General features: G+C 50.9%; 5 protein-coding genes across 5 annotated transcripts; 1 reads left to right on the top strand and 4 right to left on the bottom strand.

The window, feature by feature from the left end:
* Positions 1-660: 660 nt before the first annotated feature.
* On the bottom strand, positions 661-2,759 carry ETH_00009245 (60S ribosomal protein L7, putative; the record flags this gene model as incomplete). The annotated part of the gene is made up of 6 exons (XM_013378202.1): positions 661-716; positions 816-1,046; positions 1,184-1,426; positions 1,877-1,988; positions 2,096-2,224; positions 2,754-2,759. The coding sequence occupies 6 exons, from the start codon at positions 2,757-2,759 to the stop codon at positions 661-663; spliced, it is 777 nt and encodes a 258-aa protein (XP_013233656.1).
* Positions 2,760-9,003: 6,244 nt separating this feature from the next.
* On the bottom strand, positions 9,004-9,243 carry ETH_00009240 (uncharacterized protein; the record flags this gene model as incomplete). Its single annotated transcript, XM_013378201.1, has 1 exon — positions 9,004-9,243. The coding sequence occupies one exon, from the start codon at positions 9,241-9,243 to the stop codon at positions 9,004-9,006; it is 240 nt and encodes a 79-aa protein (XP_013233655.1).
* Positions 9,244-15,935: 6,692 nt separating this feature from the next.
* ETH_00009235 (zinc finger (C3HC4 RING finger) protein, putative) lies at positions 15,936-19,715 on the bottom strand (the record flags this gene model as incomplete). The annotated part of the gene is made up of 8 exons (XM_013378200.1): positions 15,936-16,048; positions 16,399-16,492; positions 16,638-16,795; positions 16,990-17,046; positions 17,264-17,737; positions 17,963-18,167; positions 18,458-18,629; positions 18,922-19,715. 8 exons carry the CDS (start codon positions 19,713-19,715, stop codon positions 15,936-15,938), a joined length of 2,067 nt encoding a protein of 688 aa, XP_013233654.1.
* Positions 19,716-21,191: 1,476 nt separating this feature from the next.
* ETH_00009230 (40S ribosomal protein S19, putative) lies at positions 21,192-22,147 on the top strand (the record flags this gene model as incomplete). Its single annotated transcript, XM_013378199.1, has 4 exons — positions 21,192-21,350; positions 21,475-21,633; positions 21,859-21,932; positions 22,069-22,147. The coding sequence occupies 4 exons, from the start codon at positions 21,192-21,194 to the stop codon at positions 22,145-22,147; spliced, it is 471 nt and encodes a 156-aa protein (XP_013233653.1).
* A 552-nt stretch (positions 22,148-22,699) lies between these two features.
* Positions 22,700-25,923, bottom strand: ETH_00009225 (endonuclease V, putative; the record flags this gene model as incomplete). Its single annotated transcript, XM_013378198.1, has 10 exons — positions 22,700-22,880; positions 23,191-23,320; positions 23,497-23,536; positions 23,646-23,783; positions 23,913-23,962; positions 24,187-24,279; positions 24,538-24,646; positions 24,783-24,838; positions 25,058-25,432; positions 25,575-25,923. The coding sequence occupies 10 exons, from the start codon at positions 25,921-25,923 to the stop codon at positions 22,700-22,702; spliced, it is 1,521 nt and encodes a 506-aa protein (XP_013233652.1).
* Positions 25,924-27,535: the final 1,612 nt, after the last annotated feature.

Here is a 27,535-nt window from a genome sequence, read left to right as displayed (position 1 = left end):
CAGCTGGCGTGCCTTCATGGTTTTCCCTTCTGGTCGTTGAAAGATGGCAGTCGCGGTTCATTTGGTTCCAACTCCTTCATAAGTTCTTTAATTTAGTAGTGGCTTGTACCTGCCGGACAGCGGCATACGTTGCAGGCCGCTGCCTCTGGCGAAGAGGTCGTCATTCCAAATATATAGCCGTGGAGGCCTACGCATACTCTCAGGCACAGTGTAACTGCAGCCACCAATAGGTTGCTAGCTGATACTGACTGACTTGTCAGTACAGTTTTGCTTGCGTTGTGAAAGTGACCAGTCGCTCCTGCGCCTGATCTGCTTATAGCCTACCGGCTGGAGTGTACACTGGGAAGCACCATCGTCAGCTATATGGTTTCAGAAAGTTGTGCATTTGGTCAGCAACTGCAACAAATCGACGCAGATACTAAGAACTGTACTCCGCGTAAGTTGCAGGAAGCACGGCTTAAGTGTAGAGTCAGTTTGAGGTTTCTGCCGCAGTTTTTGCGTGAGCGACACACCAGCAAAGACACTGCAAGCGTCAATGCCCTGATGAAAGCTCCCCAGTAGCATCTGTAATCGGTATTCCTTTCAACCCCAGGTCAGCCTACACCTAGCGAGACTCGTAGAAAGGCATCAACTGCAACAAAATCGCTCCCCGACATCATATCAGCACATCCGCCTGACGAGTTCATTTATCAGCTCCTGGCGGTTACCCCAGTCACCTGAGAAAAGCGAGTTGGAAAACGGTCGAAACAAACGCTATTGATACCTGGGTCGCTCTATGCTGTCTCTACCCTGTATCCAAGAGCAACTGCACTGACCTGGTCGAGGTTCGCAGAAACCGTGGCGTTTGCACTTGAAACCTTTCCTGGGAGAAGAAAGTTTAAATGTCCACAGAAACGCGTTGGCCTGCTTGAATGCGGGGCCGCAAGTGTAAATTTCATGCACGAGATCCTCAATGCCGTGAATCCCGTACTTGCCCAGGTGCTTGTCAATTATGTCATTGTTTTGCAAGCGGATACGCTGCTTCGAGCCGGGCTCACCAACCTTGGCTGAAGCAAAAGCGCCGAGGCAAATGAGAGCTCCACAACACTATGCACAGCCAAGTTTTGAGAAGATAACGAGTAACTTTCATGCAGGAAGAAAACGAACACGCATATTGCTGACGCATCAGGCACATATTTCTCACCGTAGCCACGCTTGTAGATTAGCTTGCGGATCGTCGACAAACTGGGGTAGCCATACGTGACGAAGGGCTGGACTGCCTGGAGCATCTGCATCGTTGCTTTGTTGACGCGAATGAAGACACCGTTGTGCAGCTGACGAAGGCGGAAGAGCTGGAGGATCATTCTAGGTTTAGGCGCGAGCTTATTGATACCTTTAATACGGATGCAGAAAACGACCTTCGGCTCGGCCACCCTGTAAAACCCACCTGAGATAACAGCACATCACCGCGAAGCACACTGTGCCGCATGGTGGGTCTCGAACGGCAACGACAGGAGATGCAACACACAACACCCTACTGTATCAAACTGTCTCGTAAAAAATGGCGGCGTGATTTGTTCAGTAAGCGATTGAAACAGGAAAAATTTATTCCTCAGGCAACCCGCAGGTCCCATCAGCAGATGTTGGTCATCCTTCGCCGCTGAGCTTTCACTGATTTTTGACAACCAATCAGGCAATGATGTAGTCAGCACGATATGCGTTAGAATACTCAAGTCTTGAGTGTGGCTCCATCAGTAAGCGATTGAAACATGAGATATTCCGCAGTCGGCCATGAAGCCTTGTCGGATTCCGGTATCTCATCCTTGGGCCACAGAGCAAGGAGTAAATACTGCAGATTTTCACTGCATATATAATCAAATTGCGCGGGTGTCCTAACCCTGAGCACGGGCCTCTCGCTTGTTCTTAATGAGCTCCTCGCGTTGTTGCCTGTATTCCTTCACGTATTTGTACGTGCGAAGCTTGAGCGCGTGTCGATTGGCAGCCCTCTTCTGAAAACAAAAACCAAGCATCCGCCACCAAGACTGGTTCATCAAACTAATTTCCTCGACACAAGGCCACTACAAGCGATCAATTCAGTATCCTGCTGCAGACTAACCTCGCGAACCGCCTTCAGCGACTTCTTCCTAGCCTCCGCGAGAGCTGCATTGCGCTTCAGCTTTTTCTCCGCACCCTCTGTCAGAGGGACGCCCTCGAAGGGCTTCAGCAGGCGTGCCGAGAAGCGATCCTAAATCAACAGCCGCACCCAAAAATGCGCACATTGGGAATCACTGAAGATTGGGGGTTACAAAGTGCAAGGAGACCTCATTGACTGTCTGTGAAAACCACACAGCACCCATACCCCACAATGCATACTTTAAAATAATTTTAAGGACTAAAAAAGCTAAGGACTTATCACTTTAGCACGGAACCGCATAGTGGATCTGCTCAAGCCCCGCGGGAAGCACAAAAGATTCAATACTAAGGAAATCTAGAAAACTGTTTCAAGAGGTTATGAAAAGGGTACGACAGCTTCCGAAGAATATTAAAACACGGGAACCAAGACCCCCACCCCCCACATGCTGCCCTTCCCGTCGCATGCACCATCTGCTCTAGGGGAATGCAGTGAAAAGCCAAAATGAGCGATTACAAAGCGTTTTGCTAGTTTTCTCACGATAATTTTAGCTGCAACTCAAAAACGGCTGAGGCCCACGCGCCCTGAGGCACACCCCACAGGCATCCTCAAGCGCACATGGTATTGGCATGGAGACGCTTACTGCCATTTTCGCTGCAAGGCTCTCTTCCAACGTTCAAAACTCTCAACAATCCATACAAAGGGAGCCCAAAAACTCGCAGGGCTGGAAACGGAGCAGCCGATGGGAGCGCAGAAGCACCTGTGGCCTCTTGCAGCCTGTGGCTGCTGCCGCTGCGGCAGTTCTTAACTGCGCATGCGGGCTGAAGGTACGAGCAGATTTAATGCGACTGTGGAAATCATCAAACACGCTGAAAATTAAATCACAGGAAGCACGCTTCTTAAATTAAAGAGTTGAGCAGAAACCGCCCATAATGTTCGGGCCAATATCACACCCAGAGACCTCTTCTGATGTTAGAGGTTTCCACCTACTACTGCGCGGCAGGCTCAGGCCAACGCGTAGCACATGAGACCCCTCATCAATGAATGAATTTATACGTAATTCCGTAACTTTACGTATATTCTATCCTTTGTACTGCTGGGTCGCTCAATTTAACGCTCTCTTGCAGTGCGCCTAGCAATGTACGTCGATGCCTCGTCAACAACGCTTGTGAGGGACGGCGTTTGTATTGGTTGTGTGTTCGCTCGTTTCTCCACCTCTGCAAAATGCCGGAAAATGAAAGCATCTCTCCTAGCAGTTCAATGTTCAGTTGATGGTTGAGGGTCATGAGGAAGGAGTAGACACCATAACAGTGTCCAGGCTATCTCGTTCAAGAGTAGGTGCCGCGAGGGTCTGAATTACGGGTACCCATGAGGGGGAGCAGCACACAATCATCCACGACTGGAACCGGGCTGAAAATTATGTTTGAGCATGCACAGGACTTGAAGCAGTGAGCCAAGTGCCTGGCCAGGCTCAGTGTGCAACTATGTAGTGACAACATGGTCCGACACTACTACTAACTACTACTACGGATTAAAGCTATGTATTAAGGTGGCTCGACGGGCATCTGGGGCGGAAGGCTTTATCGCGTGCTGAAGTGGCCTGGTAAGGAAGCGGAAAGCAGCTTTTGGTTGGTTCTCCTTGGGAATGCTAGCTTCGCAATTCGGCGGAAACAAATGCTTACCATTACACAAGGTTTACAGGACAGTTTCAGTAGGAGACATGAACAAGATAGGTTTGACCACAGGGGTGTTCAATGCGTGACAGTGAACTACCATGTGCGGCTCGCCAGGTCCTTCATTGTCTTTCTCAACAGTGGACGAGGTGCATAGAGAGCAGTGGGTATGTCAACGTACTCCATTTAGGGCTCTGAGGATACATGGAAACTCTTGCTATAGTGTGGCGGTATTTCGTGTGGATAAGATGGCCCGATGTTTACGCTGTGCTTCAAGAAACCCAGCTGGGAAGTTCTGAGCCTCCACTCTGCTGAGCTACTCATTAGAGTACACTGGATCAGGGAATGGGGCCACGTTGGCTCCACGCCGCCTTTCGACTAGTTGCTCCTTAGGAATCCACTAAGCCTAGCATTTCCAGGGTTGTTTGTTTCTGTGCCTGGGAACAAACAAAATTGTGCGTGCCATCGCACTTCAGAAATTTGACAGGAGTCAGTGCAGCCAGAATGATGTGCAGCCCTTCTAGCGCGCCACAGCCAGGATCCACAAGGCAGATGCCTTCCAAAAAGTTTCCCGATCTGCGGCTTCTACCATGCACTCGGCTGCGAGTTGCATCTCGTTTTGAATAAACTTACGAATATCGCAGCCTCCATAGTCATAGTGCTCGATTCTTGATCCCAGCAGGTTCTAGGCCTGTTTTGGATGTGATTTCGCGCTGCATCCGGGCAGAGAACTCCTTGTATTGTTTAGGTAGTGCTCTCTATGGAAGCTTACCATCCAAGGAGTCTCCCCGCTTATCATATCGAAGATACCAGCCTACCTTATGTCGTGTAATCCGGTGAAGCCCCAAAAGTAGGGGACTAAGAGCTACAAAGGAAGGCAGCCGAAAATATTCACGGCCGCACCACACCATTGGTATTGTTACTACGCAATCAATGGGTAGGCTCTCTCCGCAGAGCTACTGTGCACACGCGTTTCTCAGGGAATCACCATTTCTTGGGTCGTGGCCACTCTAAATACACAAGGCTTATAAAGTTTCGCGGTGGTGTAAGCTCTCTTCGCAAACTGAAGTCCACACGATCTTTACGGAGTTGCTGTTCCCTGTGCCGTGGCCTAGTTTCGTCGTGCCCACTGCATCGAAAAAGGCTCTACCGGTTTGGCCAACACCTTCACATCAGATAAGCGTTGTCGTACAGACTCCATAGAGCAAGCCCCAGAGTTCTGGCTGGTATATCACACAGCATAGCTCCACCAGCGCAGAACACTATCCAGAATTGTGGGCCGTTTCCCCGCAGTTCGGCCTCGCCCGGTAGTTCAGTGCCTGTAATTGCTTCTAGTTTCTGACAGCTCCTGGTTTCAAATTTTTGCTGTTGGTTAAGTAGGCTCCTCTGCATCCATGACTGATGGGCATTTCCTTGTTATGCAGTATCTGTACCTGCTTTCTTCACGAAGAAGGCTCAACAGTGTTAGGCCCTTTCGCAAGTGCGCGCACCGGGCTTTTCCCACCTGTGACGCCCAGTGCACCTGTGTTCTGCAACTCATAGGCTTGCTCGCCTAAAGGGCTAGCTTCATTTTTAGCCCAAGCAGGCAGTGGCAGCCCTTCGCTACTGCTCAAGTCCGCGCAGCGTCTGCTGGTCGCAGGGCAGCCGCTAGTGTGTGAACCCATCCTACCACGCCTCTTGCACGCTTCCCTAAGTCCTCTGACTCGTTCTTTTTAGCTGGTCCGTTCTTTCTGCCAAAGGCCCCCTCCCCTTAAACTAGAAGTGTACTAGTGCCGCTCCTCCACGGCTCGCGGTTCTGCTGTAGCACAGATCCCATGCCGCGGTACAGTCCTTAGACCGTTGCACATTAGGCATTCACATAATGTGACTGTGGATTAGCTGTACTGTTCAAGGAATACAGAAAGTTGCCTTCGTGGATGCAGGCTCGGTGCTTCGGCCGAACACTGGCTGAACGTCAGGATGTCACCGATGGAAGGTGCAACCGAACGAAAACCTTGGGGACGAAGGGAGAACACGAGTAGAAATGGGTTCGGGTTCCAATGATGCACTAAACAAAAGGAACTAGCACGCAGCTCCTCAGTATGCTACCAGCGTCTCTAGAAGACCCCAAGAGTCGCGTTCACGTGTCCGTGTGCTCGAAGTACATATATCTTATAGAGAGTTTTACCATGGCTACCAATTGGGCCTAGGTTTCTTCGCCGTTGAGCACACTGTACTTTTGCTTGCCAAACTCAAGACAGGTTTCAGGCGATGCCGCCAAACATGCTTTTGCTGTTTGCTGCTGCTAGCTAGAAATGTCCTCGTTGAAAGGGAGAGGAGCGCCAGCCTTTTGCTGATGACTGAGCGTCGGCTTCACAAAAAAAAGAGCACACGCAGTGAATGCTTCAGTGCACTGAGATCCCGAATCCTAGGCAGTTCCCGAGCTGGAAAGTACGTCGGTATGGCGCAGAAAATCATTGAATCTAGAAAAGAAAAGGAAATATTATGCGGCGCTCCCTACAAATCGCACACACACACTCGCGGTCCTTTACATGAGCATTGACTCAAGTGATTCTTGGGAAAGCCTGACAAGAGGGATCGGGTGTGGCAGAGAAAAGACCGCGGTGGGAAACAGGGAAGCAGGGGCAAAAGGCAAACGGTCACAAAACAAAATTCGCCATAGCGGGTGGCCTCGAATGACCGGTACAAGCAAACAAAGCTCTGGGACCCCAAGAAAACAAATAGGGAAGTGGCATGCTGACGCACTGCTAACTACTGTTCAAGGATGCCGCAAACCCGCAAATCGCAGTAGCAGCAAGATCGGTAGCAATTAAGGATTGTCTCACCTGGGGTAAGATGAGCCAAATGCTTCCAGGTACCAGCGGTGAGTTTGTTGCGCTGCACATATATGAACAGCCATTTTGTTTCCTTCTCCTCGTCCCTGGAAAGGCACCTTTTGAAAGTTGAGCTTTCTATTGATGCTCTAATACTTGCGTCACCTTTCGCCCCGTATATGTGGTACTACTCTATTTCAGGGCTTGATTGCATACACTTATGCGTGTATCCAACCGTAACGCCTAGGCGCGGATGCGTTCATATGCGTATGCATGTGGGTTTAGGCGTGGGTGCATGATTTGACGAAAGGCATGTGCAGCTAGCGATCTGTTTGCTGCTCGACTTTGTTGTGCTTCTACGTTTCTCTGCCTTCGACTATTTCGTGTCCAGCAGCGCCTCAGTCTGTGCTCGTGTTCCATACCGTTGACAATCATGCAGATCAACACGTATAGAAAACAACATTTTCTGCGGCAAGCGAACACAACGAGATGAGTGTTCTTTCTATATTTAACAGCGAGCAGCCCGCATGCCTGCACTTAAATTTGAGCAGCTGCAAGTAGATAAATAGAAAGACCATAACTGTCATGGAGCTTACAGGCCATTCAGGCAGGAACAGCGAAAATAGGTACACAAGTGCACGAAAGGTGCATTTAGTTTTTCTTATAGACACATTGTTGAAGCTGCACTGCTGTGGGCGGTAGGCTTGCAGTCGCAAAGCTCAAGCAACTCACGTGGGGCCATCTGGAGCAGAAAGGAGGAGAGAGAAGTAGATTAAAACCTCCGAAAGATAGTGGGGGCAGCTGATATACGCAAAGAGGGGTCCTCGTGGGATCGTGTAGGGACCTCTCCAGTCGGAGCTGGAGGTGCTGCTACTGCCTCTCAAAGTGTTCCTGCGAGGGTTCCTGCTGCTTTTTGTTTGGCTCTTGCGTCTTTTCACGCCCACCGAGATACCTTCCGCAGCATCAGTTCCCGGGTCTGGGTTGCCTCCGCACTTCCGTAAGCTGACCTCCCGAGCCCCTTGTCGCCGTAGACTAGCAAGAGAGATGTGTGATGCCATCTGAAGCATAGTACGGCAGGCTTCAGCAGCTGGAACCCAAGCTACATCAAAAGCAACAACGGGAGAGGCTTCAAACATTCTGCGTCAGCCCTTGATAGCTCGAAAGAACCTTATTAGATCCCACAGTGCCTCTGGTTGCACGGCAGCTACGAAGAGGGCCAGCTGCAGACTCGCCTGCAGCAGACTAGAGGTAACCCAAAGCCCCACAGATGCCCCGTCTTGCAAAAGCCGAAGTTGATGGCGGCGTTGCGCCGCTGACATAAAAGCTAGAGGAGTCGCAACATAATACCTGCACGGGTGCAATGTCAAAAACGACACCTGCTGTGCTACGAGTCTCCGATACTCAGGGGGAGCCCAACTACGACTCCAATGCTGCAACCAGCGCATTCTAATAGCACCAACAAACGAAATGTCCCACACAGACAACATCAAGTATAGTGCTTTAAGCAGCAGCACCACCAAACCTTACGTGCAGCCAAAGACGTAAGCGAAGAGATGCATACGAGAGGTTTCGTCAGATGCTACCAGCAGTAGCTGCTCCCCAAATCGACGCAACAAGTGCAGCATCAACAGTAAAAGCGGCAGCAACAGGCGTACTTCTTGCTGCTTCAGAAGGCCCAACAGGCAGCAGCAAGTGACAAAAATGCCAACGGCATAAAAGTCGAGAAAGCGGCATTTACTGCAGTCCTTTGATTGAAGCCACTTTAAAAACCAGACACGCTGAGTGCTGCCTTTGCATAGTTGCTTTTTCTGACACAGTTTGCCGTGGGTGGCAAACGATGAGAAGATGGACCATTGTGAGGCTGCTGCGGCCGCTGCAGCTGCTGCAAGGAAGTACAGGCACAGCAGCAGCCTCACGCTGTGCTCTGAAACACTGAAGAAGGCAAAAGTTTTAATGCTACTTGCCTCTGCAGGCGACATCGCCTGGTGCAACTGCAGTTTGTGTTGCTGCCGCAGTTCTTGCTGGTCGAGCAGCTGCTGCAGTTCCTTTTGCGACGGTTACGCTGTTTCGTTACAAGCTGTAAAGCTTTAGGTCAACACTGCTTGCTCTTGCGGTGAGCGACCTGCAGGCTCCGGTGCCGCCATTATCCGTAGCCTTCAATGCGTAGACGGCAGGGCTGGGGACCCTCACGAGTTTCACGTGTTGTTATTGAAGGGAAGAGGATTCGCGAATGTCAAGCTCCAGAGAGGCAAAACATTGGACAAAAGTGTAACACAGCCAAAGATTATATTTCCCCGCCCTCTAAGTCCTTCTTGGCGATTTGCATGATGCGCCTCTCGCTAGTGAACTGCCTCGCAGGGTTCCCCTCGACACTTCCAGAGCGAAGAACGGCCGTGTGCTTCTGTACTTATGAGACAAAAGAACGATGTTGCTTTTGTTTCCGAGTTAAGCCGTCCCCAGACAAATGATTCTCCGGGGTGGAGTCTCCGATGAGCAACCGGGCCCCTCTCCACTGGCGGGTCTTCTGGACAACGTTGATTGCTCCACGGACAGTGTGAATGGAATCCTGATGTCTCCACAACATGATTCTGGATATTTCATAGAAAGAAGGGGCATCGAGCTCGTGTCTGGAATGTGTGGAGGGCATGCTAGCGCAACCGCCGCCCCGAGGCCTTCACCTGTCCCTTTCGGGCCCTCGGGGCAAATATAGTGTGATTCAAGAATTTCCCATTGTTGTTTGGGGGTGAGGGGACAGTTATTACAAGCAGAAGCTGCCTTCAGCGCACTGTTTGCATTCATAGATATTCGGACTACTGGGTTCCTCGCTGGACAGCAAGCAGCAGTTGTGGCTTCCCGTAGTCTCTACCTTTCTGTACAGACACATATATGCGGCATTACAGACTAGAGCTTTGGGCGATGCATTTATGGCGACTTACGCTTCCCCCACTAGCCGCGGCTCGCCGGGCCTGCCTCCAGCCGAGAGCAGTACAACGAGTCCGACGAACACAGGCGCATGCAGGAGGCAACGAAGGCCCATAGAAGCACAAAATAGCAGTTGCGGCATCCAGCTGAGCAGTAAAGAGTGCAGCTGTAACCGGCCGGATGAGTGCAGCTGCAGCTTCAACAAAAACAGCAGCAGTGCCACAGGAGAGCATCGTGCAAGCGAGGACTCCCGAGGTACTTCCCTCAGTAGTGCCTCAGATGAAATCGTTATCATACCTTCTCGTTCTCAGAGAGGTGCATCCTCCAGATCTGTAGCTGCTGGAGCCACCCACGTCCGCCACAGAACAGAAAGACGCAGCAGGAGCTGTGCCAGCACCAACAGCCGGGATGAAAGAAGCATTAAGACGAAACAGTCGCGCAGACGCGCCCCGAAGAGACGCATGTATGGCTGGGAATGTAACAGCGACAGAAGCCGTAGCTCCAGCTGGTACAGCAGCAACAGCAGAACAAAGTGTAGGCGGCGCCCGCGGAGTCCATCCATCCACGGCTACCAGCGCAAAGGTCGCGGCAGCATAAGCCGGAACAGGAGTCGGAGCAACAGTAAAGACAACAGGACAGCACGCAGCAGTAGCGGCAGCAGAAGCATCAGTATCAGAAGAAGCACCAGGAGACTCAGCAGCGGCAGACGAAGCGGCTCATGGCGGTCGCACCGCAGCCGTAGGGATAACAGAAGGAGTTCGCCATCTTGTGAGGCTTTTCTTCTTTTCTGGAACGCCGCTGTTGCTGATGGCTCTATTTTGTTCGTTCTTGCCGTTGTTAGAGGCTCAGTTGTTTCTTAATGTCACTTCTTGTGCGCGCAGGTTCCAACGAGTCGTACGTCACTCCCCAGTCTTTGCTCAGTGCCTCCCCCACTTTTGCCCTTGTCATTTTGTCGTAATTAAAAATAAAAATTGGAAGAAGGGATTACCGTGGACCTCCTGTACACTTTATATCGGGCGCCGTAAGCGCCATAACATTTCTCTAGCTGGGTAGATTCCATCCAGGGCTAGCCACAATGGCGGATATTCTATGCTAGAAAATCAATTAATATCTTCTTGCTCATCAATATTTTTATCTCTCAGACTTTTGCACTACCTTTTTGGCCTTGCATCTGTGCTGCTGTTACTGCCGTTGCTGCTCCATCGGTGTTTGTCGGGTGAACCGTGAGCGCTGCTAGCGGCACTCGAGGTCTGAGGCAGCATCTGGGAGGCAAGGCGCACCAGCTGCCGCCTTCCCCACAGTGCGCGGTCTCAAGCCGCTGCCGCTGCTCTGGCTTCTGCTGTTGTTGCTGCTGCTGCTGCTGCTCAGCATGCGTTATTTGGCTGGAACGCACATACGGGATTATTTGTTGGTTTTCATCCCCGATCCGGTCTCCTGACCCTTTAAACTAATCGTGGAAGCATTCTCTCTTTTGTTCTCACAGATGAACTGTGAATACTGTTGCTTCCGAAATAGCTTTCCTCTGGGTCTGTTTATGTGAAGTGGATTTTATGGCCTTTCTCTGTCCCCGTTTGCGTCTCCTGAGCAGCGCTTTACAGGAGCTTTGAATTGCCTCTTCGTGCCTGTGTATTTGTGGGCCCACCCCACGTCCGCCAGTCTGGGTAGATTGCGTGCATATAAGTCGCGCCTTCACCTGCAGCCCTTTCCGTGTTGCATTGCTTCAATTTCTGCCGTTCATTGACTCTGTACTTCGTGCAGTGCTCGTCATGCCCCCAACTCTGCAACACTTGTTTCTCCTTGTCTCAGACCATCCAGGCAATCCCCACCACCAGAGCGCGCCAACCCTCTCTTTGCTGCTCACGACCCAAGCGCGTACACTCTCAAGTGTGACTTCATAATATCCTTATGCAGGCCAGGGTTTGAGAGTTAAGACTAAGGTTGGGCAGAGGCAGCGCGGGAGGACCGTGCCCTTGTAAACTGGTCTCACGAGGCCCTTTAGGTACTACTTGCGTTCTTGTGCATGTTTCTTTTGCTGGCGTCCTAACAGCACACGAAGGCATCGGCGGCGCAGCAGGAGCCCCCGTAGCTGGACTCATGATAGGTAGGGGACCCCTACTGGTCACTTCGTTAGGCAAACCCTTCTGTAGAGAAGGGCAGGCCATCACGTTTAGCTGAAGCTGAGACGCTGCGCTGCCAATGCTGTGACTTGCTGTTGATATGTCAATCAGCTCTTTCTATGGGTGTGGCAAAACAGAATGAGGGACCTGCAGTAGTTTTAATTCCCCAGAACAAGCAGGTTTTGCTCTGGGCGTTTTGTCACATTCGTAACATTCGGTGGCTTGTAACGAAGCAGTGACACAATGGAGGTTTCATGGCTTTTGCAGAATTTCAAACGAGACTCTTGGACCATTAAATACAGTAGTGAGTTGCTTGGGGAGTGTTTCTTTTGCCTGTATCCAAAGGTTCGCGATTAGGAGCTTGTCGCCCCAAAGACGAAGGCCCCAGGCGCCAATGTGGGACACGCGGTTAGGGCAGTGGAAATCAAGGGCCGGGGTACGTGAGAAGCAGAGACGCTCACAACGTGACTTGTCGGGCTGTTGTAGCTAGACACCGCTAGTTTTATTTGGAAGGACTTCAAAGGCAGCGTAGTTCGCGAAGAAGCACAATTCAGGTGCTATTTGTAGTTGTGCAATTCTGTGTATATGCACGAAGTATGCGATGCACTTGCTAGCGTTTGTCTTAGGCGTGAGCAACGGACAGGTAAGCTGCAAAATGCTAACTTTTCTGTTGTGCTTCATCGTGTTACTATTCAGGGAGTGTACATCCCGCCAACTCCAGAAGAGCTGCAAGCAGCTGAAGGTTTCCAGCGTACTTTTCGGTAAGCGCCTGTTGCCCCTTTCCCTTTACCGCTCACACTCGTGCCTCGTTGCACCTGGGTGGTTCTCGCATGCGTCCCTGTCTGAACATTCGCCAGCCTCCCATCGTCAGCCTATTCCCTAGTGTGCCTGTGCCGACGCAGAGAGAAGGAACAGCAGACGCGGAGCACCTCAGCTATATCAGGGTGTCCTTCTTCTCACCGACAGCGCTCTCCCTCTCTGGAACGACGATATGAGCGGGGCAGCCCCGTCTACGAGTGATTTCGCCCCTTCGAATCGTGAGTATACTGACTTGATCTTTTCCAGCCCGCCTGTTGTCAGCGTTCAGGAACACAGGGATTTTGAGCCAAGATGCCGCACCTGAGCATATATGCAGCCTGTTTGGCGTACTGCTGGATGTGCAGTTTGAACTATGCCTCAACCGAAAGGTGGGCCTTAGAGTTGCAGTCTTGCCGCGAAGGAACGTGATGCAAAAAATGCTCTCTGGGAAGCTCTGCCAGTGGCTAGTGAAGACTTCTGAAACCAGAAAGCCACGAGCATCGCCCATGAGTCATTGTCGGATATAGACTTCTAAAGCGAATGTGTTTCGGGAGCCTTTTTGTAACTCTCTCCACGTTCCCCGTGTTTAACGAACACAAACCAAGTGGACACAAAGGTCTGCTCCTTCCGCAGCCCGCATATGTCGCGCATTAGCAATTGGTGAGCTCTTGGCGCACCTGCTTCCGCTGTGTATCAGCGAACCAACGCTTGTCACTTCGAAGCGGTGACAGGCCCAAGCCACAGCAGGGGTTTCAACTGCTGCCTACGTCAATCCTTTGGCACCTTTCGCCTTTCCCCCTACTTAGGAATGCATTCAACGCCGTTTAAGGTCCTTGCGAAGCCTCTCCACATACGGATTACGTTACAGTGCATCCGTACTGAGACTATTTTGGCGGCAGAACTTATCTATAGTTGATGGCGCCTTTCCATGAGCCCTCCAGCAGGTTTTACACGCAGTTCGCCTAATAAATGATGGTGGAATTGTATTGCGCATGATGGTCTAGAACACGACGCCCAAATGTGCCATGCGGCTAACCAGCTCCTCCACGGAAGGGGGGAACCCACCTCGCACCTGGTCGAACGGCGAAGGCTCATTTTAATTTTGAAAGTACACTCAACAAGTTCCCGGGCGTCACTGCTCTCAGCCAGACCGACGGTGTCTTAACTATGTAGTGAGCACTTCGCGGCGCCAAATTCTTTTTCATAGCGCCATACGCACGTCACGACAACTTTGTTCATCCACCGGTGTCTCGTTGAAAAGTTATGTAGCATCCATACTAGAGCGTCCCCCTCCTGGGAAAGACACCTGGCAAGCCTGTTAGCACGCAGTTCGTGTTTAAGCAGATCGGTGGATTTGTGTCCTAGAAAAGTGAATTTGGACGGATGTACGCTAGTCCTTGAACTGTATTCACGATCTAGAGCCAGTAAGCATTGGCCTCGGTGCACTCATCGCACCTAAGCTACTCCGCCTGTATACCAGCACAGCGAACAATGTAGGTCCGAAAGAAAGAGAACTGCTTATTTGTAAATGAGAAGAGGGAAAACACTTTGGGTGAAAGGTTTTTTTGAGGAAGGCAGCAGCTGCAGCCCCACAAGTGTTTCTCCTGTTCGCAAACGCCCCACAGCGGTCTCCTTGTGGGGGGCAGCGGAGTAGTAAGACTACCAGTTTTTCCCTTATTCAGCACCATGGTCAGAGACAGGTGCGTTGACGTATTATCTTAACGTTGTCGGAGGCCATATAGGCCGCGTGGCATTTTTTGGCCTCCAAGGGAGGTTGGCTGCTTGTGTGTATGCCTACTGCTGCGTGCGTAAGCAACTTTCATGTTCACAGCAGTCGCATGCTGAAAGAGGCATTCACCTCTTTTATCGTGCTTTTCCTTACTGCATTCAGGTCTTGGCATGCTCTCTGTTTTTCTTATCACTTGTCGCGTGTTTGGTGAACAGGCAAGAAGATGCAGCTGCCACCCAAGGCGCGTGTCGTATTAGCTGTTTTGAAATGGGTGTATTGCGTTTGTTTCTGTGCGCCGCACTTCGCAATGCCTTGGGCCCCCATTCATCGACCTAGGGTTCTATAGTGTGCGGAGAATAACAGCGGGTCATTAAAGGACGAGCTTGCGGCTCATTCGCCACCAGTGCACTCGACGGTTTTCGTCTTGTGTTCCGGTTCGTCTCGCTTGGCCGTCGGAGTCCCGCGACAGTGGTTTATACTAGCGTGTTGAAACGTGTGGCCGTAGGTCGGCAGTGACTGGAGAGAAGTACTCCTAGAGACTCTGTGACCCTATCCATGTATTGTCTGGACGGCGATATCCACGAGAGGCCAGGGCGGTATCCTGCCAATTCGTACGGCGGGAGGAAACTCCAAATGGCGTTTAGGCGTAACGGTTCCACGATGTGGGCGGTTCAAGGGGCGCAGGCGCTACGCACGAATCATGGGCGTCCTATGTTGGGAACTGGTTGCTTCTCCAGTGGTCAAAATGTCACGCGCCGTTGAGTCGTCTGTATTTCTGCAACGCCGTTCAGCACACAGAAGTGCATGCAGAAGGCCGGTACGACGTTGGATGGAGGCTCCCCGCACTGAATGAGCGTTACCAGCCGTGGCCGTACGTGCCCAATTAAGACAGTGAATCGACCTCCCCACAGTCGCACATGAGCAGTTGCAATCGCTATGGTTGGTTCGGCTATAGTGGCTGAACGTGGTCTCGCCCGCACGTAAATGGTGTGCATTCGACTCCCTCACTTGGGCCACGACTACAGTGAAACACTACTTTTTGGCGCCGACTGTTGTCGTGCGGACCTCCGACATTTCGTCGCGTGATTACACGGTGAACAGTAAAACTGCAATAGATGCAGTCAGGCATAGCGTGCATTAGGTCTGGGGCGCGGCGGGTGTCTGCCTCCTAGGGTACAAGGAGAGCTCACGCCGCCGCCAACGTAAAAAACGATTATACGCTGCAGTGCATGCATGCATGCCGAGCATTCATGCCCGGGGGGAAGGGCTTTACGAGCAGATGACCCCATGAGTCTCTGAGGGGTCCTTGTCCCCCCGACCTGATTCTCCACAGAAGACTGCGTCGGGATGCTTGCCCACACAGTAGCACGAAACAATCCCTTGGCAGAGACATCTGACACTGGCTATCCCTTTGCAAGCTCACACCTAGCCCAAATCGATTCTTCCGCACAACCATGTCACCGTGGACGGTGAAACGTTGGGGGGTGCCACGCTGAAGTTCAAAACGTCGCATAGTGTCACGTTATTGTGAAGATTGCTTCTTCCATCGCAAGAGAGCTCAAAAAACATGAAGGGAATAGAATGAAGATAAATTCTTGAACGGGCTGGGTCATCGCGAGCGGCGAAGCGTTATATTTTCTAGGTGGGTCCCCTATGTCCTTGTGCAGTCCTGTAGCGAAGACCCACAGTGGAGACCAACATGCCACGCTTAATCAAACGAGAGAAACTGGGCGACCACACTACGCCACACACATGATGGAATCAACAAAATACTCAAACGCTAACCGCTGATGGTGAATCCGCCTCCAACGGAAATCCACGCGCTTTAAGCTCCTCCGCCAGCCGAGAAAGGAATGTGTCATCAGGGTAGCCGTAGTGCAACACACCTGAATGGTTCCGTAACAATTGTGGCCTCACAGCACTCAGCAACCCCAGGTGGCTCGCAAGCTTTTAACAAACAGCCGGGTCTGGGACCAGTGTACACTGTAACGGATACCCAATTTGTCTGCTGATGTCAAGGAACAATGCAATGACCCGATACGTTGTTGTTATTACGACAGTCCCTTAGTTTTTCTACAGAGCTCTATCCCCGAGGGCGATGTATGTATTCAGGTGCAAGCCTACGCAGCCCGGGAAATGAAGTGCCGGTTGATGCGTGATGCACGCATCAACTCCCCTACAAGCCAGCTCAGCAAGCGCAGGAACTAAGCACAAGAGGCACTATGACACTTCTCACCGCCAGAGACGCTCGTTTTGTGGTGGATGCCGTTCCAAACAACCACGTTTGACTGCCCCGACGTCACACTGTCGCCAACAGTGAAAATGTGACCCTATAGCAGCAGCAGCACTTTATCGGATGTAACAAATAACGGCAGGGCTCTGTATTTTGGAAGGTCACAGCATTCTACGCTCACTCCGTTACATGCAATATCAGTAAACGGAGAAAGAATTAAGGCAGAGCCATTATTTCCAAACCTTGACAAAAGCCTGAATAAGGAGCCTCAGTAGTCTCCGTCCCATCAAGCAATCCGGCAAATATGCCTGTCTCCTCGCTCCAGTAAAGGGGATGCTGGGTCGAGCATGCCTTTCCGTCTGTATACCCCCGCTGACAATGTAGTCAATAATAATTGTCCCTGAGCCGTCAAGCACCACGTTCCTTATCAGCTGCATCAGCTGCACCAGCTGCGCCAGCGTTAAACGCTGTTGGTCTCGCGTTAAACGCGAGACCAACGTAACCGATTGCAACTGCAGTAGCACAGCTGCGGCAGCACTGGCAATTACGTTGCCCTCACATATATGTTTTTAGTTGCAACCGCAGCCGCCTCACCTTCGTCTGGGTGTCCTGCAAGTAAAGGTCGATTGCATATCCTCCATTTCATCTTCCCTGGAATACGTACCAGCAAAGAGCAGCGTGCCGCGACACGGAGTGCCACATACAAAGAACAGTAGTACAATTGCATAAACGCGAAGCATCAGCAAAAATAACTGCAGCAGCAGTAGCAGCTATAGTACTGCAGGAAGCAACTGCAGAAACAGTAGTAGCTAGTGTTCTGCAATAGCAGCTGTCATACTACAATCAACTACAGAGCTGCAATGCTCACCTGGTGGGCAAGGGCCATTGCCAGGCAGCTGTAGAACGTTGCATGTCGGACAGTAGAAACCTCCTTTCGTGCAGCTCTGTACGTACATGCGGATGCATTCGGTGTGAAAGTGGTGGGAGCAATTTATCAGACGTACAACCTCTTCTTTATTACTATCAGGAAATTTTGAGTCTGTATCCTTTGGGCTGTTCATATCGCAGTCGGCGTTACTAGACGGGCCGGCATCGCTCTCGTTCGGCGAAGCCGCGATAGTAGTGCAGGCAATTTTGCTGTTGCTTCGTCTTCTGTTTCTACTGCTTGTGCCGCTGATATCCTTGGTATCCCTGCTGCTGCTACCTCCTCTACTGCAGCATTTTTCGTCTTTGCCCATGTTTGATCGGCGTCGCTGCTTTTTTGTCTTAGATTGCTGCGCATTCGTCGAAGGTTCTTGGACCAAACTGTCAAGGCAGATGACGCACGTGTCGTCAGGAACGTCTGCACAAAACAGGCAGGTTGAAGAACCGAAAACAACTGGAACGTTTGATTCATCTTACCTTGCCGCACGAGAGAAAGCACGACGAAGTCGTTTCAGCATGTTGAATGCGAAGTGGAATTCCGAGGCGGTGCTGAATATGCATGGGCTACCTGTGTGGGCATCCGACGTTAGAATTAGAAGCTATCAACGTGCGCAGCATTATTCTGGAGAATTCATGGACTGACCGTGCCCTTCTACTACAACTAGGGCAGCATCAAAGTCATCGGACTCTAGCCACTTCCTATGGCCCTTGCAGATGGCTTCTCCCGATTCTTCAGTGCCCACTTCAAGGGAAGGCAGCGGAAAGGAATGTTCCTTCGAGTCCCCAGGTTTTACCGCTTCTGCCGAGTCGTTCAATAGTGCTTCTGCAACGAGCTCCGTGCGCATGATCTGTGTACACACACATTCATGAACTACGAAGCAACACAAATGGCAACCTTCATTTGCTCATGCGTCACTCGAGCACTCCACCTGGTGGGCACTCAAATCCTAACAAGTGCTTGGAGTGGGGCATGAATAACCAGCCTCTCGTGGTTGCATGCTGTTGACTTGTATCAAACAATTAGAAGATTGACGGCGGATTCCATGGTGAACCCTATTTGACATTCTCCAACCACAACGAAGGATTACATCACGAGCTCAGAGCCAAGCTGGGAAGAGACGCAGCAGCAAAATCTTGCCTCTCTCTGACTGCCGGTATTGAGGCTCTCCCTCATTGCGATGACGTCGGTATAATGGAGATGCCCTGTACGCTGATTCTCCCAGGTCAGCACGGACGCGCTAGGGTTTCTCACGCCCTGCAATGACTCCTTCCATAGTGCTTCTAGGTGTACTTCCACCTCCGGAGGAAACCTGAAGGTGTTCAACAACGCCTGAAAAACAACTGCAAATCTTCAGTAGTGAGCTGTACATTTTAGAAGGACCTCTGCTAGCCTACGCACTTCGAAACGCCTGGCACATGAGATGCGTACTTCAACGTGTCTGCCGTCACACTCCGCAAGCCGAACAGCGCCTGTTGTCCTCTCGCTGTTAGGTTTACTTGCGAATTACAGGTAAAAAATTGATACACTAAAGAGTATGTCTATTTTAGTGTTCATAGTACTCCCTTCCATCGCTTTCGCTGGGTAACGAACACATGGCGCACCTCTCTGCGTGGCCGTCAGAGCCCTTGGCAAACCACAAACCCACAGACTCAATATTCCTTCGAATAGGTCTCACTCTGCGGGTTGCCAAGTTTTGCTGAGTCATTTTGCCCAAGTCTAGGCAGTACTGCCACGGCGAGATGTGTGCGTACACTTTGTGGCTCTGCTCTAGACGTGCTTGAGAGGTTGCCGCTGTCGGTGAGGTCGAATCGTCGCTCTCTCCAAGCTCACGCACCGTTCCATGCTGTAACTGTCCCTCCGGCTGTTGGTCTTCCTGTTCCTGCGCCTGCAAAAGTTCTTGTGCTTCCTCATGTGGTTCCACTAATGCGTCAGGCTGCTCGTCCTGCTGTTGCTGCTGCTGTTGGCTTTGCATGTGAGCCCAAAGCGACTCAAGTAACTCCATAACTTGAACGTCAAAAGGCACCCAGTCAGCTTGCCCCATTTGCCAGGACCACACAGCTGGGACTGAAACAGCTGTGGGAGCAGGGAAACGGTACTTGGAAGGAATGAAGATAGAATCTTGGCTCTGGTGGCGCTGGAACAAAGCGGTCACAACCCCAGTGGCACCGCTGCTCTGGTCAGCATCCTCATGGGAGTTGTGTATTCCCTCATCTTCGGGTGCAGATGCAGGAGAGTTCACAGTGTTCGGCGTTTGTTGATTATGGGCGCTTGAGTCAGCACCTCGACGCGCGCGCTGGACGGCTCTGTTCGATGAACCTCGAGACAGAAAGTTGCGCATTCCACTGGCGAAACTCGAGTGAATGCTCCTGGCGTCGTCGGATGGCAAACGCGGCATTCTATGAATTCAGTTTAAAAGTGCTCCAGCGGTCGATTGCTGTGGACTCGATGGAGCATGGCCTTTGCCAGCCCGGAAACACGAAACATAAAAAGCCAATGCAAAAAATTGTGTCATGTGATGGAGAAGGCAGGTTCTTCCCAAGAAGCACACTGCCTAGTTTGCAGCCTCCCCGTGTGCAGTTCAGCCACTCAAGCCCGCCCGACGCGATTCATATTTGCTGCATTTGAGCGCCATTCTATGTCCTTCTATTATTACACTTCCGTCAGAAAATATGATTCAGAGACGCTTCGGAAGGTACGCAGGCGCAGTGCTCGTCGTGTGTCAGGAAGCCTTCACAGCAGCGAGCGGTGGCTGCTTCACTCCTGCTCCTCTGTCTGAGCGAGGACTGGAGCCTTTCAGAGGATGTAGAAAGTAAAGAGTGTGTCAAATACGCGTAAGTAAAGCTTTATACCTGGTAATTGAGGGAAAGTCTAGGAGCGTAGCAAGCGTGACCAGCTGTTTCAAGCGACAACGATGCCTCCCTGGGGCTGTCGAAGTAAGAGAGAGGTCCATAAAGAAAGAACCTCAAAGAGTTCGAGGGGGACAAAAAAGATGGCTTCCTGAGTAATTCATTAATTGGTAAATTCCCGCAATTTTTCGTAGTAAAAATAATCGGGCAGCGTCCTACAACAAATAGGTCTCTTCAATGCGTCTTTTTACGCAAAGTCGAACGCTGTTGCAGTGGGGCTGCAGGTGGCCTCCTGTGGGGGGTGGCGGCAAATATGGTAGCAGTCCAGCACAACTTCGTCGGAGGTACCAGAAGCCAGCCCTTCGAACTAGCATCTCCTTTTCATTTTGCGAATTTAAATTTCGTTGGAGCCCCGAAGGATCATCGCAAAGTGAGCAAAACCTTTTCCCTCATGGCAGAACAGCACCAAGTACTCCAAAGCTGAACACCCATCGTGGGTCGTGGGGCCTTGATCAGGGCTTTTTTTTTATTTTTAGCTCAGGGAAATTGCCAGTGATGTTCAGTGCATCTGTTTGTGCATCTTTCGGGGGGGGAGAGTCTCGAGGGTGTTTCCGGTTTGGTCCGTCGTCTCGTTTCTCTACCGCGGAGCTTTTGGCCATGTTCTTCCTCCTCGGACTATGTTGTATGGCTCTTTTCGCCTAATTTTGTTCGTCTTCTTGCTTTCTATCTGGCAAAAGCGGTCTTAAGGGGGAAACTGCACCGGAGGGTTCTGCGCTCCATCCAGTCGTGATAGTGTAGCAGGCACCGCGGCCAGTGGGTGACTAGCGCATGATTCACCCTGCTATGTTTGTCCAGTCCCAGTCTCTACCGTACGTGCTGTCTTCATTCGAGAGCATATTACTTCTGTGGGAGGTGCCATTATTTTCAAAACGGCGTATGGGGCTTCGGCCCTCCAGAATGATGCACAGGAGGTCAACTGCAAGCCAGCACGTTTTATTCTTCTGTTTTTGACCTCTCTGTTTCAGATGGATGCATTTCTCGAAGGATTTGGGCTCGGGCCCACCCCTGTGTACACTGTGAAGGATGTGACAGCCCAGACGTTTATTGAGGCCTATGCAAACCACCTGAAGAAGAGGGGCAAATTTCAGGTCCCCATGTGGGCGGACTTGGTGAAGACAGGATATGTAAGCTTCTTGGCACGTACTGTTGCTAACCGCAAATTGCACTTTTTTAATGTCGAGGATGTTTCAATAATGGTGTTTGGAGCGCCGGGCTGACGGAAATGTGCATGTTATGTTTTGGGCCCAGGGAAAAAGCTTGGCTCCCCACGACCCTGATTGGATATTCAAGCGCGCTGCCGCTATCCTGCGTCATCTGTACCTCCGCCCAAGCTGCGGCGTGGGGGCTTTCAGAAAAGTGTTTTCTTGCAAGAGTGGCAAAAAGTGCAGCCCTGGCCACACCAGCAAGGTGAGTTTGCTCCTGACTTCTGGGTCTCTGCTGGGCCATCTTCTGCTTTAGAATACTTGACACATCGCTTCAGCTGAGCTACTCAACTGTTAATGTGCGGGTCATCACGCCCAACGGAACCAGTGCAGGAAAGGGGAACCTGTGTTGCCGCTGCTGCTAACCAGGATGGCTTTTTAAGCATTTTTATGATTTGGTTCGATGCTTTCCTGCTTATCTGCTGTGCAGGCCAGCGGGAAGATCATCCGTTACATCCTCCAGCAGTTTGAGACCATGGGCCTTGTCGAGTCACGCCCCGATAAGTGAGCCTTTTACATGTATCAGGACTGCCGCGTTGGATCTGTGTGCCATGCATGAGCAGCGGCCCCACTCAGGCGGTGCTACTTTATGCTGCGCCTTTATGCTGGGGTGTCGTGTCCCTGTGCTTTCGTGCTGCAGCGGCAGGCGCTTGACAAAAGTGGGGCAGAAGGAGTTGGACGTTATTGCCCGTCAGTGCGTGGCTCCCTCACCAGCTTAAGCTGCGTCCGTTGCAGGGGCGGTCGCTGCAGCTGTGCTGCCTTCTAGGGCTGGCAGCTAGGCCACTCTATAGACAGAGTCAGGTGCTGCGGCCCGGTGAGCTGCATCACAGTTGGCGCCGCCGCGCGGCGTCAACCATACAACACAACCGGATGCATTCAAAGTGGGCTGACAGTCTTTTGCATTTCTGGCGCCCGTGTTCAAAGTAATGAATACATTGCTCGTAGGCCATGGAGTTTTAGTTCTACGCTTGACGAGCAGGGCATGGTTTAGCCATTTCACTCAAGCTCAGCAGCAACTCAGAACTAGCTGTATAGGTATGTCGCGTTGGTGGGATGTATAAATCTGTCAGAACTTCCCAGCAGGCAGTCAAGTATTCAGCAGACTTTGTTTAGAGTTTATACGCGGCACTTCAGCATGCACGTTGATGCTTTGACCGTGAGGACGGTGTTCGCACGAGCATGTGCACATTACGCGGAAGTCACACACGGGACTTCCAAGCGTAGCGTGTACACAGAAAGGCACGAGCTCCTCGCCGGCGACGATTTGCCGCTCATTTTTCCTCCTTCTCATTCAAAAAGCTGTACATCTGCTTGATCTCCTTCTTCCATATTGTGCCCTCCGTGGGGTCTGGAGTTTCTAGTATCAGGGGCATGTCCTTGAATCGTGTCTGGTGTTGCATTATATACTTAAACGGTGCCAGCCCGAGGTGGCCTTTGCCAAGCAGCTCATGCCTGCGATGGGACAAGAAATACGTGCAAAGCACATTACTTGGCGGCAACTACATTCCCAATTCGAGGGCTACGGTGGCTGACAACATCCGAACGCCTTTATATGGCTTCTCTTGCAAGCAACAAGGGCGCTCGCATTACGCCCTTCGTCCAGAATACTTCCACAATACGTCCAAATGAAGCAAAGCAGTCCTGCTTAGGCCGGCAAGCAAATACAGCGCTAGCCAGGAACATGTGCGAACAAGTTAGGAAATTAATCTGACCGTGAATATATGTACTGATGGTAAGTTGTAGTGGCGCGTGCATGCGCTACCTATCCAGTCCTGAGCTGAGTTCAGACTTCGAATCATTCAAGTGCATCCCTCTGAGGAACTTGTAGCCAACAATGGAGTCAAACTGCTTCATCACATTTTCGAATTTCTCCGGCGTGCGGATGTCATATCCTGCACCGTCCCAACCACATTTTCTGTTTAGCAGACAAGCTCTCCAACTCTGGCCACTCATTAAAGACTGCTTGTGTTTGGGCTGGGCTGAAATACAAGGTAGTACTACACAGGTGCGCATGAGGAAGGACCCTGAAACGAGTGTAACCAATTTATCTTTATGTGAGTCGCCGCACCTGCTGCGAAAAGATGGCAAGTGTCAAGGCAGACTCCCACCTAAGTGAAAAAAAATATCATCCAAGTGCCGCATTTGTGTACCACTATTGTGATAAACTAACGTGGATCGAATCACAACCAAACGGGTTAAGTTCACACTGTAACATACACGATCTTTGTTTTCCACCAGTTCGATGATGTCCCTCAGGTCTTCAAATTTGCTACCGACAACGTTCTTCTGCCCCGCCATGTTCTCCAGCACAACAACAACAAATTTTGTGTCCTTGTGGGCCCTGTTAACCGCAGCCTGAAGGATCGGTGGATAAAGCCACAACTAAGAAGATAGAAAAGCTGCTCGTCTCTGTTGTAAAAAAAGCAGTCCTCTTACTTATGAATAAAACGCGATTTTGGAGAACAACACGGCCCAGGTACTTACGGCAATGTTGCGTATTCCTTCTTCCTTGCTGCATTCACCGACAGTGGAACCTGTGATCACATTGGCACATTGGGCCACAGCAAAGCCGCTTATATAGTGCAGGTCAATATTGTCTTGGCTCAAGAACACTAAATAAGCGAAGGGCTGGACAGGCAACAAAAGCGAGCAGGCCACAAAGAAAAGGAATCCTCTTCGCCAGGTTTTGATATAATGAATGCTACCATTTATCCCCGATACATATGTAGCAAGAACACGTTCTGGGAAAGCAGCAGACCTGGATGGATGTTGTAAAGCTTGATGCCCAGAGCCTCGCAACGCTGTAGATCGTCCAGAAGAGCATTGTAAGCATTTTCCTGCTTTGCCTTGTCTGTGAACCGAAAACCACACGAGAAGAGCTGAAGTGCGCACGCTTCCACTAAGCGACAGTTCGCCTGTTCCTGGAACCGTTCAGCAGCCTTAGAGGAGGCACGCTGCCGCTAAAACTGCAACGCATATTGTCAAGGAGCCGTTTCGCTTGCTGCCGGTTGCTATACGAATGAGGACTACAACATTACGCTTCCACCGTGTGCATCCTCGACTATATGCGGTGGCAAAAGGCGTATCAGTTGAACCTCCTGTATCGCACCTGGATTGGCTACATTGATCAGGTAACTACCATGAGGTAGGACCTGTACGGCCTTGTCCATTTTTAGACTATCACATCTCAGTTTGAAGCCAGCGATAGCCGTATCCGCCTAAATGCGTTGCCCACAGCGCTTCACACAGGTAAAGCCTTACTTGCTCGCAAATGCCAAGGACGACGAAGTAGAAGGAAGCAAAGGAACCGGACCCGCGTCATAGACTTGAGTTCCTAGATTTTGAGCGCCTTACCAATGGTGGGGAGACCCATTTCCGCTGGCATTTCAGGAAAAGTGCAAAGGCCTGGCCTGATTTCAAGCATCACAAGAGAGACAACCGCAGAATTGCAGTCCAAGGTCCTAGACGGCAAGCGCTTGTCTGGCTGTCCTGTTGTGTTCAAACCTACATACGCTCAGAGTTCACCCACAGATTTAGCTGTACACGCTTGAGGAAGTGGCAAGGCAAAAGAACGCTACTGGGCAAATTGCAGTGATCAGTTCAAACTGAACAGAAAACAGCACGCTCACCCTTTACGTTAAAACAGCTAAGAGGGGCGTTGTGCACCCCTCCTGCTGCAGAAATATGGGCCCCTACGAATTTTCGGCTTTTGGCCGCCAAATTCGCCAGTGTAGTGTACTCTTCATCTGGTTCTAGAACTCCATTCCCTGTACCTTCAGCTGTTGCACTTTTTTTCCCAGCAGAGGCTTTAGCCCGAGCTTTGGGAGCCCCCCGTCGTTTCTTTGCAACCTGAGTGTCCTTAGTGAGCCCGGATTCATTCGTCTCACTTTTATCTTCCACTTCTCCCGTCTTTTCTATTGCTCCAGCATCGTTACCGCTCTGGGATTCAGCTTGTAGCAACTGGTTCCGATCCAGCTGCTCATCACCTGGTTTGACTTTGCCTTCTGCGCATTGGACACAGCTTCGCCAGGGCACACACCCTCGCACTTTCTTGTCATCAGGTCATTGGCACTTGGAGTTTGTCGGTAAAATAAAGGAAACGCAGCTGCCGCTAAAGTGGCCATAAAAAAGCGTCATAGGGCCCACCTTGATGCTTTCTCTTTGCCCGAGGATCCTCTGTAAGAGTTCCGTCCTTGGTGGCGTCCACTCTGGGCTCTGCCTTTACTTCCTTGGCCTTCCCACGTTTCATTTCTTTATAGCGGCGAAAATCGTTGTTGCTACCTTCCAGAGGTGAGATGGGGGAGATGTGCAACTCACAGAGACTAGCGGCAGTGGCGCTTCGCTGTCGGCGGAAACCGCTAGAGAATGCAGATAGAGCAGCGCTAAAAGGAAATATATATTGGAGTGAAGATGTTGTATAGGCTACCGACGGCGCGATGCCTAAGAAATGGGAGGTCACGGTCAAGGTCAAGGCCAGGCATTTAATGAGGATCATTCAAGCTGGAGCGATGCCTATATGCCACCGCTTAACTGCGTCATTCATTCCCTAATTCGAGAGGAGAACAGTAGCGGGGCACCTGTAATATAATGTTTAAGTGGGGTCATTAGCCTCTGTATTGCTGTTTTTTCGTAATACTCCCCAACTGGAGAGCGGGCGGATTACTCCGGCAGAGTGCCCTGCCGAAAGATGCAAAATGTGTCAACCGTTTTCAGTTTGTCTCAACCAACAAGGAATAGTTTTCAGTTTCCGTTTGTCTTGCTTGCCTGGGGGCCGTGGACCCCTGGAGCCCCGAGTTGTTTGTGTTAATGGCGAGTGGGTAGCGGTGGAGTAGGCTGCGCTACCAAAATGATGGCACAAAACACACAAAACCCCAGTATCCACGAAATTGCCACTTTATACAACTTCACTAGATAATCTGAGCGCCTGTTTGATGCGCTGCGTGGGCTAGAAGTTGTGTGCAGTCTGTCGAGAGGTTCATGATCTACATCTTGCTCATGTCCGCTGGTTCCAGCTGTACGCAAGTGCTGGGTGAGCAAAATATATTCCCTTGTTTTATCAGACTGTTCAATTCCTACATATTCACAAACACGCAAACCAACACGCGCTCACTCACACCCATCCTTGACACGGCGTTTTCTCTCCCGCGCATCATTTCGTTCTGCTTCCATTTTGTCTCCCCTGAACCTCCACATCAACCCAGGGCACTGTCTCACCACCAGTCCACTGTCGATCTCCACCGCTCTCGCATTGGTTGCAGGTATGTATGAGACATCGCGCGGAGCTGCAAAGTAGTAGCTATCGGCAGCAGCAGCATGTTTTAGGCTCAGTATTGAGGTTGGTTATCAGGAGGCACTGTAGAGAAGGTTCATAAGCTGTCGCAAGAGGTTGGGGGGCGTCGTCGAAGGGCTGTGAGTGCGTGTAAGTGGGTTGTTATTGATGGGCATCACATGCCCTTGTTGGAGAGAAGAAGTTGGGGGGAAAGTAGTTGGTTGAAGGTGTGTGAAGTAGAGGTGTATTGAGGGATGAGATTGTTTGCCGTCGTTCACACTGCGTCTAGTGCACCTGATACCATCTGAACTCCGAAATTAAGCGGCGCAAGGCCCGGTTAGTACTGCGTTAGGGGACTCCGCGGGAATCCCTTTGGGTGATGACGGCCTTTTTGTTTGTTCCCCAAACAAATCAACACCTAATCCCTTTGGGTGATGACGGCCTTTTTGTTTGTTCTCCAAACAAATCAACACCTAATCCCTTTGGGTGATGACGGCCTTTTTGTTTGTTCCCCAAACAAATCAACACCTAATCCCTTTGGGTGATGACGGCCATTTTGTTTGTTCCCCAAACAAATCAACACCTGATCCCTTTGGGTGATGACGGCCATTTTGTTTGTTCCCCAAACAAATCAACACCTAATCCCTTTGGGTGATGACGGCCTTTTTGTTTGTTCCCAAAACAAATCAGCACCTAATCCCTTTGGGTGATGACGGCCTTTTTGTTTGTTCCCCAAACAAATCAACACCTCTCAGACCTCTTCTATTCATATCAAACAGCTCGTCTTCGACTCAACAACAAGCAGACACCCCAATTTGCTTCCGTCCCATCCCTCAAC

The sequence above is a fragment of the Eimeria tenella genome, genomic scaffold (assembly GCF_000499545.2).
Source record: "Eimeria tenella Houghton genomic scaffold, Eth_scaff78, whole genome shotgun sequence".
Taxonomy (NCBI): domain Eukaryota; phylum Apicomplexa; class Conoidasida; order Eucoccidiorida; family Eimeriidae; genus Eimeria; species Eimeria tenella.
This window is presented reverse-complemented; position numbering and strand designations above follow the sequence as displayed.